General features: G+C 41.0%; 2 protein-coding genes across 3 annotated transcripts in view; one reads left to right on the top strand and one right to left on the bottom strand.

The window, feature by feature from the left end:
* The window catches only part of Magt1 (magnesium transporter 1), a 52,363-nt gene extending 43,149 nt beyond the window's left edge, over positions 1-9,214 (bottom strand). Inside the window, exon 1 of one of the 2 annotated variants that reach the window (XM_060375429.1) lies at positions 8,976-9,214. In XM_060375429.1, the coding sequence (XP_060231412.1) occupies positions 8,976-9,077 (102 nt within the window). In that variant the 5' untranslated portion in view covers positions 9,078-9,214. The remainder of the gene's footprint in view (positions 1-8,975) is intronic. The other variant, XM_060375430.1, reaches the window with a different exon arrangement.
* A 3,960-nt stretch (positions 9,215-13,174) lies between these two features.
* Positions 13,175-19,098, top strand: LOC110541909 (cytochrome c oxidase subunit 7B, mitochondrial). The gene is made up of 3 exons (XM_021628591.2): positions 13,175-13,335; positions 16,811-16,935; positions 18,903-19,098. The coding sequence occupies exons 1-3, from the start codon at positions 13,296-13,298 to the stop codon at positions 18,978-18,980; spliced, it is 243 nt and encodes an 80-aa protein (XP_021484266.1). The 5' UTR covers positions 13,175-13,295; the 3' UTR covers positions 18,981-19,098.
* The last annotated feature ends 2,704 nt before the right edge of the window (positions 19,099-21,802 follow it).

Genomic DNA, 21,802 nt, shown 5'->3' with positions numbered 1-21,802 from the left:
ACAAAACGAATCCACAGCCCTAGAGAGGTAGAGGTACGAAAACCCAGACCTCAGGTTCATCCTCAACAGTGCAGCAAGTTTAAGACTAATATAGGCTACAAAACCAATGACAACACACACACACACACACACACACACACACACACACACACACGTGCATGCACGCACAAATCCACAAAAGCAAAAAGGATAAAAATCAAGACAGAAAATGCCAACTGAAAGGTGGTAGCCCACGCCTTTAATCCCAGTACTTGGGAGGCAGAGGCAAGTGGAGTTCACGGCCAATCTGGTCTATAGTATGAGTTTCCAGGACAACCAGGGCTACAGAGGAGAAATCCTAACCCTAGAAAAATGGTCACCAGAAGATGCAGCTTAGTGGCAGTGTTTACTAACTAAGCATGAGGCTTTGGGTTCAATCTGGGGTAAAGCCCACTTTAAAGGCTTTCTTTAAAACTATGTATGTATGTATGTATATGAGCGTTCTATCTGCATGTATTCCTGCATGCCAGAAAAGAGCATCAGATCCCAGTATAGATGGTTGTGAGCCAACATGCAGTTGCTGGGAACTGAACTCAGAACTGCTGAGCCATCTCTCCAGCCCCCAGAAGTTGTTGTTTTAAAGTGGGTGTGCTGGCTAGTTTTATATCAACTTGGCACACAAGAGCTAGAGTGATTAGAAATGAGGGAGCCACGATTGGGAAAATGCCTTCGTAAGACTGGGCTGTAGGCAGGCCTGTAGGGCATTTTCTTAGTGATTTGTAATGGAAGTTTTGGTTTCTTTAAAAACTCAGTTATATTATGTAAACAGGTGTACTTAAAAAAAACTCTTTTATTTACATTTTTATTTCGATTTCTCCCTACTCCACCCCAATCCCTTCCAACACCCCAACACCAGGTAGGAGAGAAAAAAAAAGGGTTAGTTGAAGAGGGGGTGAAGTTCTCCTAGCTACTTCATGCTGGTTTCCGTCATCAGGTTCCTTGGAGCCAGTTCAATCCTCATTTCAGGAGATCTCCAACTTCTTTTCTCATTACATCAACCAGGAGCAGCAGGGAGAAGCACGAGCAGTTTTGTTCTTTCTTGGAGCTCCACACTCTCCGGGCTCTGGCATTTATTCTTTCTCCAGAGACCTCAGATTCAAACTCTCTGCACCTGGCAAAGAGCTCCTCTCAGAGCCCACACGAGGCAAATAGTCTGCTGCTGTGGACCATCTGAATCAGTCCCACATCCCACACCTGGGACCAAAACAAAGACATGTTTATATCTACAACAAACAGGTTTTTGTTTTAATCCCAAGTGTGGGATAAGGGACTGCCTTAGTTTATCCACAGCTGATAATATCCTAGTGTGGCTCCAAGAGGGGAATGGTTTTTGCCAGCTGGAGTTAGTGGAATTCTGAGGACTCTGGGAGAGTATAAATACCAGAGCCCAGTTGGAGAAAGGGGCTTCAGGAGAAGGACAGAGAAGGAAGAGGCTGACTTGTTTGTCCTGCTGCATTTGCTGTTTGATAGTTAGCTGGTCTGCTAGATATCCTGACGATTGAGATTGGTATTTTCCCAAAGAACTGGACGACTCTAACCAATCATAACTAAGTCTAAAGAGGTCTACGTGCCCTTTCCCTTTTAACCTTCTTTTTAGGGTTGGGAGTTGGAATGGAGGTAGAGGCTTAAGGAATCCCAAATAAAGAAGAGTTTAAAAACTAGCACCCACTGTGATGGATGTGAGGGGGACCAACACATTGCGGGTGATGCCCTCCCTGGGCTGGTGGTCTTGGTTCTATAAGAAAGCAGGCTAAGCAACTCATAGGGAGCACGCCAGGAAGCAGAACTCCTCCTTGGCCTCTGCATCAGCTCCTGCCTCCAGGTTTCTGTCCTGTTAGAGTTCTTGTCCTGACTTCCTTTGATGAGGAATTGTGATGTAGAAGTATAAGCTGAATAAATAATTTCCTCCCCAAGTTGCTAGAATCATGGTGTTTCAACATAGCAATAATAACCCTGACTAAGACATTAGGGATATATAAAAATCAGTTGGTAGGCCATTTAACTGGCAGTTGTAAAGAGATGGGTTCAATCCTCAGTACTCACACACACACAGACCCCTATCTGTTGGAGAGATGGCTCAGCAATAAAGGCATTTGCTGCTCAATCATGGATATCCTGTGTCATTATATGTTCGAAGTATATGATCTGCTTTTTTATTTTACAGGAGATTACAGTTAAGAGAATGCATGAATCTCAGAAGAGACTTTGAACTCTGGACTTTTAAACAAGCTTGATACTGTCATAGACTATGGGAACTTTTGAAGTTGGACTGAATGAATTTCTGCATTATTGTATGGCTACAAGCCTATGGGGCCAGGGAGTGGAATGTGATTGTTTGAATAGGTATGGCCCCCACAGACTCATGTGTTTCAATGTTTGGCCAATAGAGAGCTGCACTATTAGGAAGTGTGTCCATGTTGGAGTGGGTGTGGCCTTGCTGGAGGAAATGCATCACTGTGGGGTCGGGCTTTGTTATGCCCAGGTGGCACATAGTCTCATTCAGCTACCTGCAGATCAAGACATAGAACTCTAGCCAAGAGTGGTAACACACACCTGTAATCCTAGCATTCAGTAAGGCAGAGGCAGGTGGATTTCTGTGAGTTCAAGGCCAGTCTGGTCAGCAAATCGAGTCCAGGACAGCCAATGCTTCCCAGAGAAACCATGTCTCAAAAACAAAACAATACAATACAATACAACCCAACAAAAAATGGACTTAGAAACTGTAAGCTATTCCTGATCAAATGTTTTCCTTTATATGAGTTACTGTGGTCATGGTGTCTCTTCACAACAACAGAAAACCTACAGCCAACAAATCCTTGTAAACTGCAGCTCCAAAGGATCTATCTGACTCTTCTCTTCTGGTATATGCAGGAATCAACACACATGTACACATACTCTCACACAGTTACACACACATAAATAAAATAAAAATTGTTTTAAGATGCGGCCTTGGCTGGCGATGTAGCTCAGTTGGTAAAATGCTTGCCTACCATGCATGGTGAAGCAGTGCATAAGTTGGGTGTGGTTTGTACAGCCCAGGCTAACCTGAAACTCAGAGCCCACCCCCCCAGCCTCTCAAATGATGGAATTACAGGAGTGGACCATCAATCTTTGATTCATTAACACTTATTGAAAGAAAAATTAAGTTTCTGCATTCAAGATGTTCACAGATTAATGGAAAAGGCCATTACAAACCATGTCGGTATCATGTGCTAAATTCATGTCCATTTACTGTATCTTAGGCATCAGAGAAAAGTTCAAGACTTAAAGAACTGGAAATACCAGGAGCACTGGTGCACATTTTAAATCCCAGTACCGCCGGGAAGGAGGCCTAATGAAATGAAGGTCAGTGTATTCTTGACTCTAAAAACAACACAGGCAGTAGGGATATGGTGGTAGAGAAGAGGGAAAAGTTTTCCCAGCCAAGTAATACATGCGGAGCCATTTGTACAAGTGTAGAAGAACAATCAGAAAGGCATTTAATTCAGTATACCTGATACAGAACGAAGGCGTAAGGCCTGGAGTGCAGAGCCTAGCACGCAAATCAAACAGCCCACAAATACCTGTAACTGCAGCTCCAAGGGAATGTGACCCCATCTTCTAGCATCTATAGGCACCCCAACACACAGGTACACATTCCCTCACACAGGTACTCATACACCCATAAACACAAATTGTTTTAAGGCATGGTCTTGCCTGAGGAGGTAGCTCTGTTGGTCGTGCTCGGTTAAGAACACTTGCTGTTCTTAGGAGACACAGGTTCATTTCCCAGCACCATATGGTACTTCACACCTGTCAGTAACTCTAGGGTCAGGAGATTTGACATCCTCTTTCAGCCTCTTCGGTACTACATGCACATGTTACACATACATACATGCAGGGAAAACACTCAGAGTCACAAAATAAAGATTTCTTTTTAGTTACGTATCTCTGTGTATAGGTATATGCATGTGAGTTAGGTAATGCATCAGGTGTCCACAGAGGTCAGAGGAGCCGTCTTCCTTAGAGCTGGAGTTGCAGGTGATTGTAAGGTGCCTGACATGGGTGCTAGGGATTGAACTTGGCTCCTCTGCAAAAGTAGCACACGCCACTGAGCTACCTCTCCAGCACCCAAAATAAATAAACTTAAAAAAAAATACAAGGCCGATACATGGCTGGTTGAAGCAGAATATAAGGGTTAGAGAGGCGCTTTTTATACGCTACAAAGTAGGTTAAGAGGTTTTCAGGTTTTTCATGTTACACTTCTGCAAGCATAAAAACAGGTCAAGAGGGCCTTGTGCACTATTGGTAAGCGCTCTTAACACTGAGCTACATCTCTAATCTGGAACACTGACTTCTGGTAACAGTATTCGTTACTTGGTTGCATAGTGGTTGATACACACAGTAGTAAAAGTAAGTTATTAAAAACAGTGAATTATATCACCATACTACATTTTTTCCCTGAATCTTGGGTAGAGATCTGACATAAAAACATGGATCCTGGGAAACATTTTTTTCCTAACTAAACATAAAATAAACATTGAGTTAAAATTTTACCAGTATTTCTTTGTTTTATTTGTATCTTGTTTACAATAATTTTCCTCCGTATACTTAAAAAAGAATGAGTTAAATGACTGTTTGGTAAGTAGTTAATGCAATATATTTCCAAGTCTAAACAGTGGGCATGAATAAAAGGGAATTAGAATCAGACCATTTAAAAAAATTTTATTGGCCAAGTGGTTGTAGCACACACCTTTAATCCCAGCACTAAGAGAGGCAGAGGCAGATGGATTACTGTGAATTCCAAACCAACCTGGCCTACAAAATGAGTCCAGGATAGCCAGGGCTACAAAGACAAACTCTGTTTCAAAAAATCAAAAACCCAAAAGCCCAACCTTTCACTTCTTCTGCTGGGCTTGATAGCACACAACTATAATCCAGCACTTAAGGTAAAAGCAGGAGCATCAGGAGTTCAAGGTCATCTTCAGCTCCTCAAAAAAATTGGCACTATCCTGGGCTAGGTTCAGGAGCTCCTGTCTCAAAACAAACAGCAAAGAACCCCTCACTTATTTTAAAAGATTAGGCAGGGCCAGTGAGATGGCTCATTGGTAATTAGCCTGATGACTTAAATTTAATCCCCACATCCCGTATGATGACAGAGAACCTATGTCAGCTATTTATCTTTTGGCCCAAATGTATGAAACGGCACTTGATTCCCCCTACCCATAAAAAACAAACAAACAAACAAACAAACAGAATTTAAGGGACCTGACAGAGAGCTCAGATTTTCCAGAGGAGCCCTCAATCTCATAACCTGTATCAGTCCACTTATGTAACTCCAGCTCCAGGTAATCCAATGTCCTCTTCCAGCCTCCACAGGCCCCTACATACAAGTGTCATGCATACATACAGGCAAAAATAAAAATAACAACAACAACAAAAACCCAAACATCTCCAGGGCCTAGAGAGATAGCTCAGGGGTTAAGAGCACTGGATGTTCTTCTAAATGTCCTGAGTTCAATTCCCAGCAACCATATATTGGCTCACAGCCATCTACAATGAGATCTGGTACCCTCTTCTGGCATGCAGGCACACATGCAGGCAGAATACTGTACCATAATAAACAAATAAAAAGGTATCAGGTTATGTTCCTACTACCCACATAGAGGCTCATGACCATTTATAACTCCAGTTCCAGGAGATCTGATGCTCTCTGTGCTCTTTTCTGACCTCCCAAGGCACCAGCTACACACATGGTGCACATTACATTTATCCATTCAGGTAAATACACACATACCTAAAATACTGTTTTAATTACTTAAAAATAAAAGCAAATCTTTAAAAAGACTAAGTGATGGAGAGATGGCTCAGCAGTTAAGAGCACTGGCTGCTCTTCCAGAGGTCCTGAGTTCAATTCCCAGCAACCACATGGTGGCTCACAACCATCTGCAATGGAATCTGATTTCCTCTTCTGGTGTGCATGAAAAACAGAGTGTTTATATACATAAATTAAATAAGTAAATCTTAAAAAAAAAGACTAAGTGACAAAAAACAAACACAAAAGACTAAGTGACCAGTGGCAGACACCAGTAATTCTAGCACTGGAGAGTCTGAGGCAGGAGGATCTAAAGCTCAAGGCTAGCTATATAGCAGAACCTTGTCTTGTGATTCTGGTACCCCAATGAGTTCAAGGCTTGCCTGGAATAAGTACCAAAAACTTGTCTCAGGGCTAGAGAGATGGTCAGTGGTTAAGAGCACAGGCTGCTCTTCTAGAGGACCTGGTTCAATTACCAGCAACCACATAGCAGCTCACGACACTCTGTAACTCCTGTTCCAGGGCATCTGATACCCTCATCTAGACATACATGCAGGTAAAACACTATGCACATTAAATAAATAAATAAATAAATAATAAAAAATAAGCTGGGCAGTGGTGTCACAGACCTTGAAAAAGAACTTGTCTCAAGAGAAGAGTAAATTGTTATTGTGGGCATTCAGATAATAGATTCAGAAATTTTGAAAGCATTTTCCTTACCAACACTATTAAATGCCCAGACATAGGGGCTGTTAAGGGACTTACAGAGTTTTCGCCATACATATACATATACTTACAAATATGGCTTAAAAACAGGAACTTGAGGGTTAAAAACATACAAACAAACCTATATATTGCTCTGCATACTGTTTTCTACAAGAAACTGATTGGCAGATGCTGAGACTCATAACCAAACTTTGGGCAGAATGCAGAGAATCTTATAAAAGAAGGGGGAGATAGTAAGACCTAGAGAAGACAGGAGCTTCACAAGGACAGCAACAGAACCAAAAAATCTGGGCACAGGGGTCTTTTCTGAGACTGATACTCCAACCAAGGACAATTCAAGGTTATAACCTAGAACCCCTGCTCATATGTAGCCCATGGCAACACAGTATTCAAGTGGATTCCATAGTAAGGAGAAAAGGGACTGTCTCTGACATGAACTCAGTGGCCTGATCTTTGATCACCTCACCCTGAGGGGGGAGAAGCCTTGTCAGGCCACAGAGGAGGACCATGCAGCCAGTCCTGATGAGACCTAATAGGCTAGGGTCAGATGGAAGGGAAGGAGGACCTCCCTTATCAATGGACTTGGAGAGGAGCATTGGAGGAGATGAGGAAGGGTGGAATTGGGAGCGGGCTACAGCTGGGATAAAAAGTGAATAAACTGTAATTAATATAAAAAATAATTAAAAAAAACCTGCTTGGGATTCTCCCAAAAAGCCACAGAAGAGCCTAGAGCTCTTATTTCTTTTGCATAGCACCCAGGACTGGTTCCTAGCTCCCACATGGCAGATCACAACTGTCTTCAATGACAGTTCTAGGGGATCCACACTCTCTTTGAGCCTCCATGGAAGCAGTGAGTACACATACATGCCACAAACACTCAATACCATAAAAAAGCCATATCAATTTCTTGGCCCAGTATGAAGGCTGCTCAGTAGAGAATATCTTTGATAATTGTAATTTTTATTTTAGCCTTTGCTAACTTCTCTAATTTAATGTTTTCCTTTGCTAGTTTTTCATTGTTGCTATTTTCAAATAAGGTTTCATGTAGCCCAGGCTAGCCTCTAAGTCACTTTGTAGCCAAGGATGACCTTGAATTCCTGCTTCTCTTTCACTACAGTGTTTTGAATACAAGCATGGCGGGGACACTAGGCTTAGCTTAGTTTTTAATCTTATGAAATAATTCAAATATTCAGAAATTAGTTTATTTATTGATTTAACTTAACAGCAGAAATGTTTAACTGGCATTTCAAAAATGTACACATGGTTTGATGTCCTAGAGGAAGTACACAATGCATAAGAAATAGCATTAGAATGAAGGGATTTAGTCTACTTAAAATACAGTAATTAATTGTGTAAACCTAGGGCTGGTTTTCCTTACTTATAAAGGTAGAGGATATAAATAATCGTTACTAACTCAAGGAGGCAGGGACAGGTCGATCTCTTGTGACTTCAAGGCCAGCCTGTTCTACAAAAGTGTGTCCAGTGAGTCCAGGAGAGCCAAGGCTACAGAGAAAATACCTGTCTTGAAAAAGCAAACAACAACAACAACAAAAACCTAACCCAAACCAAACAAACAAAAAACCCCAAACCAAACTTGTTACTAGTCATTTAAAGCTCTACAAGAATATGGTTCTAAGTCACAAGCGTTTAAAAACACAGAGCTAAGATCCATTTGTTCGAACTGCTCAACATCAAGCTAGGAAAAAAAAAAAGCTGGATGTCCCAGCTCACACATGTAACCTCAGCACTTGGCAGGAGGACTGTCATGAGGCTGAAGCCAGCATGGGCTCCAGTGGGAGAATGCTTCATATGAAACAGAACAAAAAAAAAAAAAAAAAAAAAAAAAAAAAAAAAGGAATTCGAATACTCTGTTTCCCACATCTCAAAGTCAATCTGTTCCATAAGGTCTGTGCGTGGGTGTCTTAGTTTGCTCATTCCGGTCTGTCACACAGAGAACACAGCCGAGAACGCGTTACACATTCTGAACGCTTGAAAATTGGGCATGAACCTGGCATCATCTCAACTCATCTAGTTCTCCCACTCCTGAGCTGACATGACAGTTCTTACATACATCTGAGTGAGCAAGATGGTCCACAGCAGAAGCCCGCATTTAATACCTTACGGATATCAAAACGAGCTCCTCAGCCGAACATTCAAAGCGGTCTGAACTCCAGAAGTGTCACAACTTGTAGCTGCACATTCCCCAGCTGCTGGAAGCCTGCTGGTCACGTACTCCAGCCTGCTTTTGGATTCAGAACCACACCAAAAGAAGCTGCAGCTCCCGCTTTTGTGAAGCCAACTTCCTCCCCAACCCGGAATCCAACTCACACCCAGCAAGGTTCCCAGGGAAAGAGCGAGCTGACCCTCTCTAGCCCAAAGTGGAGAAAGTCCCTGCTGCTGGCAGGCACTGCCTCACCTCCTTCTTTCTTTGGGCAGAGGCCGAAGGAACCTTGGAAACCAGCAGCAGTGCCACCGCCGCGGTTGCACACACGCACCAGAACCATCTCGGCGAGGCCATGTTCACTCGGATCCCGTGGCGGCAGGGCGAAACTTTCTTTCACTAAGGTCCGAGGGTGGGGCATGAGAACAGGGGAACCGAGCCCTTGCCGCTCTACATTGGCTCAGCCGTGCCGGACGACCCCTCAGATTACGTCACGCGCGGCAGACGCCCGCTAAAAAAACAGTTCTCTTCTGATTGGTTCCCGGGAGCCAATAGGAAAAGGATAATCTGGAGCTTTGTTATTGGCCCGCTGAATAGGCTGCACCGCCCCTTTCGTGATGCGTAAAGATAGATGTCCCGCTCAGCGAAGTTTCAACGGTGGTGCGCATGTGTGAAATGTCTTTTTTTTTTGGGGGGGGGGGCACGAAATGCCTTGTATGTTTAAAAATAGAATCATCCTCCATAAAGCGTTCATTTAAAATTGTTTGAAATTCAAGCGGCCTAAGTAACACAAGCCTCTAATCCAAGCATTTGCAAGAGCACCAATTGTTCAAGGTCATCTTTGGCTACATTGCTGGGGTTCCAGGACGCCTAATCAATCTAAGATTGTCTCAAGGAAAAAGGTGCCCACGTGGTGTCTCACAACCCAAATTCCAGCATTTGGGAGGTGGAAGTGGAGGCAGGACGATTAGGAATTCAAAAAGTTCAGAGGTCCAGTCTAGCCTGGGCTGAAATAGATCTTACATCAAAAGTGTTTTTTTGTTTTGTTTTGTTTTTGTTTTTTGAAACCACGTCTTTAGTATAATATTCTGGAAGAGGGGCTAAAGAAATGTCTTGGCAGTTAAGAACATTTAATTGTTTTTGGAGAGGATCCTCCCAGCACACTCATGGTAGCTAACAACCGAGTTCCAGGAGATCTGATGCTCTCTTCTGACCTCCATAGGGACCAGGCACACACTTGGTGCACATACATGCATGCAGCCAAAACACTCTCTCTCTCTCTCTCTCTCTCTCTCTCTCTCTCTCTCTCTCTCACACACACACACACACACACTTTTTTTAAGAAGTGCATACTATTCTTGCAGATAGCTCAAATTCTGTTCCCATCACCCATGTTGAGGTGTTCACAATTGCCTGCAACTCCACCCAAAATTGCTTTGGTCATGGTGTTTCAACATAGCAATATTAACCCTGACTAAGACACTGGTGATGTATAGGTTAGTTTGTGGGACATTTAATTGGCATTTGTAAAGACATAGGTTCAATCCTCAGTATTCCTTCAGTACATGTACACACTCACACACACCCCAATGTATAATTTAGATGTATTTACTTTGCAGTGCAGGAAATTGAGTAGAGGACCCTATGCAAGCTGGGGAAGCATTTTGCCACAGAGCTTCATCCCAAGCCCAAGTTGCATTTATTTTGAGTGTGTGGAACATAATTATGTGTTTACTCTTTTAGGCCCTACTGGAAAGCAAAACCCCCACAGAATTATAATTCCACTATTTGGAGAGTTAAGGAGATGGATGTTGACAGGAAAGTAACTGGTCTCAACACAAGGGGGTATGAAATAAGATGAGCATGGTGGTGCATACCTGTAATCCCAGTACTCAAGAGATAGAGGCAGGAGGGTCAAGGGTTCAATATCAGTCTTGGTTACATAGGGAGTTCCTTCCTGAGCTACAAGAGACTCTGTCATAAAAAAAATAGAGAAGAGATGGATATACAGAGAGAGTATAATGCCACATGTGGTGGTGCCACACGCCTATAATCTCATCACTTGACACACTAAAGAAGGAAAATCACAAGTTTAAGGCCCACTTGGGTTACATGGCAAGTCCCTGTCTTGATGAGAAAATATATATATATATATATACATATGAAAATAATAGATGAAAAATTAAGCTGAGCCTTATAAATCAGCTTAATTCTGACTAGTTGGGAGACCGAGGCAGGAGAATTGCAAGTTCAATGCCTATCTGGATTTTAGAGTAAGTGAATAGCCAATGTGGGCAACTTAGTGTGAGCTTATCTCAAAAGTTAAAAAGGAAAATTTTAAAATGGTTAAATTAAAAGCATGGCAGCTCACACCTACAATCCCAACACTTGGGAAGCTGAAGCAGGCAGATTGCCATGAGACTGAGGCCAGTCTTCGCTATATAATAAACTCCAAGCTAGCTTGGGCTAACAGATGAAATCCTGTCGAAAGAAACAACACATAAATAAACAAACAAGCATAACAAAATAAGCATGGATGTTCCAGTATCTTTGTTGTATGCTGACTTAGATTGCTTCAGGTATATGTGCCAGAGTGGTCATATGGACACAATATGGTACAGAATCACCAGTGGATACAAAAGGTAATGGATAAAAGCTTATGCAGAGCGGGATAGTGACAATGCATTCTTTACAAGTTACTCTTTTGTTTTTGTACACATCCCTCCTTTCTCCACAAGATAATTTTTTTTTTAATTACAGAGGGACAGCAATGACTTTAAAGTATAGAAATATGGTGCATAATGCTTTGATTAAATGATTAAAGTTTATACTATCGATAATGGGACATGCTCTAAGAAGTAGAGTTTGGCTTGTACATTATTTCTCTAATCATGGCACTAGAGAAGCTAAGGCAGAAGAATTGCAAATTCCAGGCCAGTCTGGGTTACATAGTGAGTTCTATCCTTTTCTGGGATACCTAGGTTACAAAGTTTCCTGAGAAGATTCATCTGTTATGTAGTATTCATGCCAGAGGTACATAAACTAAATGGAATCCCTAGAAAACAAAGACAAATTGATCTCCCAGCATTTGGCATGCAGAAGCAGGCAGATCTCTGAGTACCAGGCCAGCCTGTTTTACATCGAGAGTTCCTGGAAAGCTAGGGCTACATAGAGAGACCCTATCTCAACCACTCCTTCTAAAATTACCAAAAAAAAAAAAAAAAAAAAAAAAAAAAAAAGATTCAAAAGTTAAACCAATTAGTATAGGTAATAGGAGACAAAAAAAAAATTGAAGGGACAGTAATTTGAAGAGAGATACTAGACCCAAACCTCTGGAATTTTAATACCATCTTGAAGCTGCTGCCTTACGTAAAGTTCATGTCTCAGCTCTCCTTTGTAGGGTCCTAAACCTCTATCCAAAGCGTTATCTTGCTGTTTAGAAAATACTGTTCTATGGCCCTCACGAAGTTTGAAACTACATTTTCCACTGTCCGGGTTGCCAGGCCCACCTTGCGTCTGCTCCAGCTGAGCTAGGTTGCTCAGCACCGGGAAGGGCTGGGCTGTCTGTCCTCTGGCCCCACCCCCTTCTTGCCAGATCATCCATTGCTGTCAGTCACTGTCTAACCATGATGCCTTAACGTGTGGAACGTGTACTGGGGGTCGTCACTAACTCTTAACTCCCCTGTCTGCATGAGCATATGGTCTCCCTGTCCTTGCCTTGTCTGCCATCCTCATCCTGGTGACCCGCCCAGGGAGGCCTGGGGTGTGCTGCTGTTGCTTCCTGCCGGTTTGGCCAGCTCTGCCCCTCCCCGTGGTCAGGGTTGGGGTGGCTCCAGTAGCTAGGGGAGAGTCAACTGCCAAAACTCAGTGCCTCCAGCACCATGTAGGAGGCAGGATGGGGCGCCTCATTCTTCTGCCTTCTCTGTCCTTGTAGGCAGCACTCAGCCCCTGTCCCCACAGAGAGCCCGTGGGGACAAAGCCAGCCGAGCCTTACTTGTCTCACCTGGGGCCTGGGGCCTGAACCTCGTGCCTGGCCTGTCAGTATTTATTGCCTCCATTTGGGCCAGCTGGCCTGATGCCTCTGCCCTGGTTTTTGGTGCTACCACCCCTGGGCAGGCCCTCCCTGGCCCCAGCCAGGGCAAATGTGGGAACAAGTTCACACAGTTGGGAGCTATCTTCTGTGCCTCCCCTCCCCTTCCCCAGTCCCCGTGTGGTGTCTGGAGGCCCAGGCCTCAACACGCAGAGGAGCCTGTCCGTGCTTCGATTCTGACTGGGAAATAAATGTCCCTGAAGGAGTCAAAAAAACAAAAAGACAAAAAAAAAAAGCAAAAAACAAAACAAAACAAAAAAAACCCAACCCCCCCCAAAAAAGCACATAGAAAACTACATTTCCCAAAGGCCTTTTTCTTCCCTCGCAGGAAACAGGATCAACCCCCAAATCTCGCGAGATCGCATCAAATCGCGTTAGGCATCCCCACTGCAAGCCATTTTGTTTTTCAGGACTCTGCAAGGGTAGCTGGGGTGATTTTGCGCCGAGGAAGCAGTTGTAGTCACCACAGTTCCAACTTCTCCGCGATGTTGCCCTTGGCCAAAAACGCACTGAGCCGTCTCCCAGGTGAGCAGCAATGTGGGCGAATCCTGTACAGTAGCCGGGGATCCTTCTGTCCTCGTGCTCTGGTGCCCTTTTCCTCAACCAGTATCCTGTGCTGTTAATTCTGGGTGCACGGTGCCCTGCACGGTCTCAAGTCACTGAAAGATAACCATGACAGTGGTAGCCGTGACAATGGCTTTACCATCCTGTCATTGTGTTCCTAGCCTAGTTCTCCCTTCTCATTCTTCAGGGACCTATGATTTCCAGGAAGACCGCTTTGGAGGACACCTCACAGTTTTTAGCTTTGGGACTGTATTTACTTGTTACCCTTCATAGAGGAACTGACCTACCATAACGTAGCAGGGAGGAATCCCTAAGTAGCTTTGAAGAAATCATCTGCAGATTATTAATTGACTATTAACTGTCGAGAAAACAATCGTGGTCATTTTTTTTTCTGCTTAAAAGTTAGGCAAGTAACGTGGAAATTTGAAACCAGCATTGTATATGGAGAATACAGTAGATTGGAGAGGAAAAAAAAATTCATGCTCATAGTTGCTTACCCTTGAAGGTGACCTTCAGTAACGTATATAGGTGACCTTACACAACTACTTTTAACTTGCTTCTCTAGCCATGAATTTTATTTTTATTTTACAGAGATATTAGGAGCATCACAAATTGTGTTCTCAACACTGAGGTACTTTGGGGATATTTGAAAAAATAGAAGCCCAGTTGATGTTTCATATGCCACAAGCCGTGTTTGTTATTTCTTTCACTTTGGACAAATGATTTAGCTTCATAATCTTGTTTCGTAAAACAGAGGTTAGTAAATAATACCTATTTCATTAACCAACCTCTGGTCACTAAATCTTTGTATGTGTGTGTTAGTGTTACAGAGGAGTGACTTAAAATCCACTTGGTAAAAATCAGAATGTTGAAACAAGTTATTCGGTAATCTCAATTTCTTTGATCTTTAAGTGATTTAGGGACCTTTATACTGTAGAAAAAGGTTATTTTTTAAAGCTTATTTTGTTGTGTTTCTGTTTCCTGGTGTGGAATTCCCATACCCACCTTTTAAGTGTTCTGGAGCAGAATACATTATGAATGTTCATGAATTTGCTTACTCTGGGTGTGGCTGTTTTCCGAGGGGGAGGGTCTCCAGTACACTAGGTTGGCCTCCAACATAATATGTAGCCAAGGATGTCTTCAACTCCTGATTCTTTGTCTCCATTTTCCAAGTGCTGGGATTACAGGACCTTCCTGCCTTTATAGACTTATTCTGTTTCTGTTGTGTTAGGGATCAAATCTAGGGAATGTTAGGTAAGTACTACACCGATTGATCTACATTTCTCTGGGTGTGACTGGTTAAAGGAGAAAATGAAAGCTAAGGAAAACAGCTAATATAATGGTTAGGTAATTATCAGGATTATACCATGTGGATACTATTATTTTTTTTTAAGGATTTTTTTTTATTGTTTATACAACATTCTGCCTATACACCAGATCTTACTGTTAGATGGTTATGAGCCACCATGTGGTTGCTGGGAATTGAATTCAGGACCTTTAAGTGTTCTTAACCTCTGAGCCATCTATCTCTTCAGCCCCAACACTATTATTTTTACTGATTTTGTTTTTACTTTTGAAATGGTCTCACTCTGTAGCCCAGGCTGCATCAAAATCGAGTGCAATTTTTCTACATTAGCTGAGAGGACAAATACCTCCCAAGTGCTCAGAGTACAGGTGTGAACCATCATCACAGCTTGAATCAACATTGCTTTCTTTTTTCACCGTATCTTTAATCACCTATAAAGACCCTTAAAGCAATAAGTACGTGATACCTAGATTAGAGAGGAAGGAAAAAGCCTAATACCTTTCTTGGTATTTACCACTTCTTTTCTAGTTTTATTCCTTATTAAGCTGCCTGTATACCTTGTTCTTCATCCAAACAGGATTGGCTTTCTGGTGTAGTAGATCAGTCGATCTAGCTAGCTAGCTATCATCTGTCTGTCTATCTCTATCCATTTTAATTTCATTTTTCTACATCTGTATAAGCAAATCTTACTTGCCTAAGTGCTCAGTTAATTCTACTTTCTTGTTTTACCGTGATTTGTGTCTTCATGCATAATGTTCAATTCTAGGTTAGAAATTACCAGATAATAAAGTTTCTATCTTATACATTTTCCTATACTCTATTTTTTGAGGAAGAGTTTCATGTACCCTAGGCTGACTGCCAATCCTCCTGTCTACACCGAGACCTGGAAGGGATTACAAATATGCTTGTCGGCTTATATACTCATATAATTGAGTCTTATTCATTACTGATTATTTTAAAATTTAGCTTACCATCGTTAGGGCATAATTTTAAGGTAATAAATATTTGATGTATAGTAATCTGATAATTTTGAATTTATGTTTCTTTGTATGTTTAAAGTTATTGAGCAGTGTTGAGTAAATTTTTGTGAAAGGTATTCAATAAACCACTACTAACATAACACCTCTAGTTTTTCTTTTCCTCCAGCAATTTTTTTTTTTTTTTTTGAGATAGGGTGTCACTATATAGATTGGCTGTCTTGGAAATTACTATATAAATCAGGCTGGCCTTGAACTCACAGAGATCTGCCTGCCTCTGACTCTGGAGAGCTCCAACTTTTGTTCTGAAAATTTTCAGAAATTTAAAACATTGAGAATTGTGGGAAGAATATTCCCCCATTTTGTGTCAACATTTTGTTATATTTATTTAATGATGTTTGTGTCCATGTGTCAGGTTATCAGTTTCTTTCTTTCTTTTTTTTTTTTGAGATGGAGCCTTTTTCTGTAGCTCAGACTAGCCTAGAATTCACTGTGTAGGCCAATTTGCCTTTGAACTCTGGCAATTCTCTCTCAGCTCTAAAAGTGCTAAGATAACAGGTGTGAGCTACTGGGCCTAGCAGTTTATCTTATTATTAAAGCATTTAAAAAGGTGCTTACTAGGGGATGAGGGAGGAGGCTATAGTAGGGATACAAAGTGAATACACTGTAATATATAAAAATAGAAATAAATTTAAAAAAAGAAGATGCTTCCTTGTTCTTTCTTTATTTCTGTTTTTTTTTTAAGATTTATTTATTATGTATACAATGTTTTTCCATATGTGTGCCTGCAGGCCAGCAGAGGGCACCAGATCTCATTATAGATGATTATCAACCACCATATTATTAATGGGAATTGAACTCAGGACCTCTGTAAGAGCAGAGTGCTCCCAACCTCTGAGCCATTGTTTGCTTTTTTTGCTTTGCTTTGTTTTAAGACAGGGTTTCTCTGTGTAGCCATGGCTGTGCTGGAACTCACAGCAATCTTGCTGGGATTAGAGGCATGTACCACCATGCCCAGCCACTTGTTCTTGTGACTAACATTTAGTTGATTTGCATAGTAGTATATAGAGTTCACTACCTTTGCTTTCCTTATTGATAGTTGTGTTCTCTTTATTTTGATAATTGACACATATACTCTGTGTTCTTTTTTAAGTTCGAAACATTCAGCAAGTGGTGGCAAGACAGAGCCACCAGAAGAGGACACCTGATTTTCATGACAAATATGGAAATGCTATATTAGCTGGTGGAGCTATCTTCTGTGCTTCTGTGTGGACATATGTAAGTATTATTAGTTGATTATTCTTTTTCAGTGCAAGGGATTGAATATAGTGCCTTATACATCTTAAGCAAATGTTCTGCCATTGAGCTATACTCTTAAGGCTTAGTGGTTTTTAATGTAGATAGGTTTTATTCTTATCTAGTCTATGTATTGAAAATGTTAAAGTTCTAGTTAAGGAGGGATTTGAAAAATCATCTGATTACCCAACATGTGTGTGTCTCTCTGTATTCAGCATTGATCTATTGATCCATCTCCTATTATTTCTGATTCCAGTAAAAAATTGCTTGCTGGATCACAAAGCAGCTCTTTCCTGGCTTGTGTAGCTGTAAGAAGGATCTTATTTGTGGAACCCAAGCATGGTGGTGTATGCCTGTAATTCCAGGTCTTGAGAGGCTTAGGCAAGAGTACTACAAGTATGAGGTTAGCCTAGGCTATATATAGTGTTTATAGTGACACCTTGTCTCTATAACAGTTAAAAGAATTCTAATGTTGAGTTAAATATGCTTCCCTTCATAATTTTTACATCATTTAATTGCAGTACAGAAATTCTGACCCATTGTATTCCATATGACAGCCATCAGCTAGTATTAGAAGATTGCTGTCATAGCTTGTAAGGTACATGTGTAACATTGACGGAACCCTACATTCAGACCACAGCCCTGCCCCCAAATTTTTACAAATCATTAGCATGTTATCTTTACTTTGTTAAGATGAAAACATCTATCGGTATATTGGTCAGTTTTGTTTTCTATTTCTGGATTGTCATATTTTGAGTCACCTTCCTGGATACACTTCAGGGACCAGATTTCCTTCTAGAATTCCCTTCATAACTGAGGTAGAAGGCAGTGTGGTTGGAAGTACACACCTGTACTCTCAGCACCTAGAAGGTTGAGGCAGATAGACTGAGAGAGTAAGACCTGCTAGAATTATAGCAGGATTGAGGCCTGCTTAGGCTACGTAGCAGACTTTGTCTCAAAACAAGAAACAAAAAATCCCCTCCAAAACCTGAGTATAATTTTCTTGATAGATGAAATGTAATTTGTTGTCCATATTCTAGTGTTCTATATATGTTGCTTAACAACTTATTTTCTAATTCTTCTATTTTGGGTTAAAAGTAGTAATTTTGAAATTTGAATACATATATTTGTGTAAGTGAAACAGATTGCTGAGTGGTGGTAAACACCTGTAATCCCAATGCTAGGGAGGCAGGAGAATCAAGAGTTCAGTGTTATCTTTAGTTACATATTAAGTCTGAGGCCACCCTGGGCCACATGGAGCCTCATCTTACTAAAAGGGACAATTCAGCCCCCACCTGAAATTAAATATACTATTAGTTTTAGGGTTTGAGGATTGAACACGGGTCTTGTATAGCTAAGCATATGATCTATACCTCAACTTTGAAGTCAGATATTAAACTCTTAGGTAGTTGTACTTGACAGAGGCAATATTTAAGAGAGAGAGAAAATGTAAAATATAGTTTTAAATTAAGAAAAATTTCAAAATTTATTTTCTCAGTGTTGTAGCCACATTCTAAGTACTTTTAGTGTGTGGAGGTTGGAGAAAGGGTTTCTCTGTGTAGTCCTAAATGTTCTGAACTCTCTTTTGTAGACTATGGTGGTCTCAAACTCAGAGATCCACCTGCCTCTGTCTCCTGAGTAGTAGGATTAAAGGTGGGTCCCACCACTGGCAGACATTCTAAGTACTTAATGGCCAGATATGGCCAATGACTCCTATATTAGACAGTGCAGATTTAGAACATTTCCTTCAACTCAGAATGTTGAGAAAGGTGAATGAGGACAGCAATTAGTTTTGACCTCTATGAAAAGCACTATATCCCAGGTGACTTGCTATTTATTATTAACCTAAGGAGCAGAATTTCTTTGTAGTTTTGAAGAAAGTTTCCAAATTGAGAATGGACTGTGGTTTAAATATGTGTAACTAACTGACAGTCTTTTAATTCTTACAGACAGCCACACAAATTGGAATAGAATGGAACCTGTCTCCTGTTGGCAGAGTCACCCCAAAGGAATGGAGAGATCAATAGTCATGCCAGCTGGTACAATAATCATTCAAAAACCAACTTATAAGTGATGCCAAGTCAAAGAATCATCTGTTCATTAAATTATGGCATATTGAAAAAATAAAGTACCTTTGAAATCTTTTAGGTTTTGTTTTCTTTTGTAAATGAAGCCAAGTGTGTGATGACTTCATTTATTTAAGCTGTACTGTGTCTTAAAATGGCTTTTTTCTATGAAGTGGTATGAGGGAAATCTGATTAGGAAAGCAACTTTATAGTAAGCTGAAATTATAGCTAATAAATAAACAATCACAGAGCTGGTCAAGAGTTTGATCTATATAAACGTTATGCCTTAGTACCCTCTGCCACAGGGTTATATTTGGAATTGGCAGTAACTTCCTTTCTTTCCTGATTAGGACTTCAGACTGTCACTAAACCCAAGAGAATAATGGTCCTGTTTTGAGCTCCGTAGCCCCTGCAGCATATTCATTTTAATTAGGTAGTGGATTTTCAGAAAAAAACCTTAATCCTAGGGAGGGGAGTAATCTGTCACATGCTTTCTAGTTATTTAACTGTTAATCTTGGGTTTAAAGTGATAAAGTTTGATTCTTCACTTATTGGCCTCTCCTGTTGGTTTTCTGTAATAATAGCAATATCATGTAACATTGAGGTTTGGGGATTGTCCTGAGTTTATTATTTGGCACTGGACTTGCTGTGTAAGATGTAAACTAAACAAAACATTGATTGTATCACATGCTCCATTGGTTAGAGCTGTAGTCTATAGTTATAATGTTCCACTCAGCAGAACATGGAAATTCTGTCTCCTTTAGCAATTCTATATGTATCTGATAGGATACATATAGGATATATTTTGTTTAACAAATAATTTTCAAGATTTGTACCTCTGTATTAATGCTATTTGATAAAATTTAAGCTGGATGAGGTAGCATACATCATCAATCAAGAGACAGAAAGATAGGAAGGATCACTTTGCAGTGATCAGGCCAGTCAAGCCCTACAGAGTTGAGACCGTGTCTCCAACAACAACAAAAAACTTGAACACTTTATGAGATCTATAGAAATGTTCAGACTGGGAGCTAGAGAGATGGCTCAGTGGTTAGGAGCATTGTCTGCTCTTCCAAAGGACCCGGGTTCAATTCCTAGCACCTACATGGCAGCTCACAACTCTCTGTAACTCCAGTTCGAAGGGATCTGACACCTTTACACTGATGCACATAAAATTAAATAAATTATTAACAAAAGAAAACATTAGAAAAGAAATGTTCAAACTAGTACTAAGCCAGTCAAATAGAAAATCAATCTGAAATGTGATTAAACTTTTAAAGACTTAATATCTTCAATCATACCTTTTGACCTCGGAACTAGCACTTATTTATGATGTAATGTTCACTGTGTTCTGTCAGGGAAGTGATAGTTGTCAGCTTTGTGTGGTGGTTTACTTAATTTGTGTATGTGTGCATGTGTGTGCGTGCCCACGTACAACACAGTACATATGTGAAGGTCAGAGGACAACTCCAAGGAGTAGGTTTTCCTTTACCATGTAGGTCCTGGCAGCAAGTGACCTGCTGACCCACTTGTTCTTTGATGGATGATTTTAATCATTACCATAACCACTACCACTAGCAGATAAATAGGAGTAGTTGATTGATTTTGCCCCCACAATATTCTAAGTTTAGTGCTTTCTTGTAACACTCAGGCAGGTTTTACACTTTCAAGAAAATGTCCTCAGTTTAACTTTCACTACATTGAATTTTATTATTACCTGGAGTTGGGAGGTTACTAAATTATTATGTATGTCTATGGCTGAAGAATTGAAATAGCTTACCTCAGAAACATTGCTAAAAAGTCTTTGAGATTATGGAGTACTTTTAGGTTAAGATGGATACCATAAGTACTGTTTTTTAACTTTACTCTGAAATGGAACTGTCATGTATTTTTTTTTCCTGTGAATTACCCCCTGTGGATGCTGGGAACTGAACTCGGGTCCTCTACAAGAACAGCATTTCCTCATAACCACTGAGCCACCACTCCATCACCCTATTTAAAATTTTTATTTATTTTATTACCTGTATTTATTTGTAGCTGTGATTAATGTATTATAGCACAGGTGTGAAGACCAGAGGATGATTTGTGGGAGTTCTTTCCCTCCACCAGGGAGGGAGCCCAGGTCAGCAGGTATGGCAGTAAGCATTTTTACTTTCAGGGGATTAAATTCAAGGAATTGCCAACTCTTGAGCTATACTTCCAATCCCATTGTATGACGTAGTTATTTTTTATTTGAGAAAATCGTTTGTGGTGTGTGTATCTGTATGCGCGCACCACATGTATGCGGGGTTAGAAGACGGTTTACAGCAGCAATCTATCCTGGTAGATTTGTTTTTCTGTGTATATGGGTGCTTTGCTTGTATGCATGTCTGTGCACCACATGTAGGCAGTGCCCTAGAAGGCCAGAAGAGGGCATCGATTACCCTGGAACTGAACTGGAATAAAAGCTGGTTGTGAGCTGCCTTGAGTTCTCTGGAAGTCAGTGTTCTTAACTACTGAGCTATTTCTTCGGCCTCTAGCAACTCACTAAGCAGCCCAGGCTGGTTCCAATTAGCCATTTTCTTACCTCATCCTTTCGGGTGCTGGGATTGCAGGTTCAAGCTCCCACGCCAAAGCACGACGTCATTTTTCACCGGAGGGATGGGGACAAAAGTTCATGGTTCTGATTTTTCCTGTCTGGAGTTAGTTTAGTAGGTAAACACAGTTTACCAGGTCTATGATATTTTATGCGGGACAAGGACAACTATAGAGGGTTTATGGCAAACCCTCACTGTTCAAATACT

This window comes from Meriones unguiculatus, chromosome X (assembly GCF_030254825.1).
Source record: "Meriones unguiculatus strain TT.TT164.6M chromosome X, Bangor_MerUng_6.1, whole genome shotgun sequence".
Taxonomy (NCBI): Eukaryota; Metazoa; Chordata; class Mammalia; order Rodentia; family Muridae; genus Meriones; species Meriones unguiculatus.
This window is presented reverse-complemented; position numbering and strand designations above follow the sequence as displayed.

What these genes read in the sequence shown, in the direction of transcription:
- LOC110541909 (XM_021628591.2), top strand. Translation starts at nt 13,296, where the DNA reads ATGTTGCCCTTGGCCAAAAACGCACTGAGCCGTCTCCCAG. An exon ending in CGCACTGAGCCGTCTCCCAG is followed by an intron (nt 13,336 to 16,810) that starts GTGAGCAGCAAT and finishes TTCTTTTTTAAG; the next exon opens with TTCGAAACATTCAGCAAGTG. An exon ending in GTGCTTCTGTGTGGACATAT is followed by an intron (nt 16,936 to 18,902) that starts GTAAGTATTATT and finishes TAATTCTTACAG; the next exon opens with ACAGCCACACAAATTGGAAT.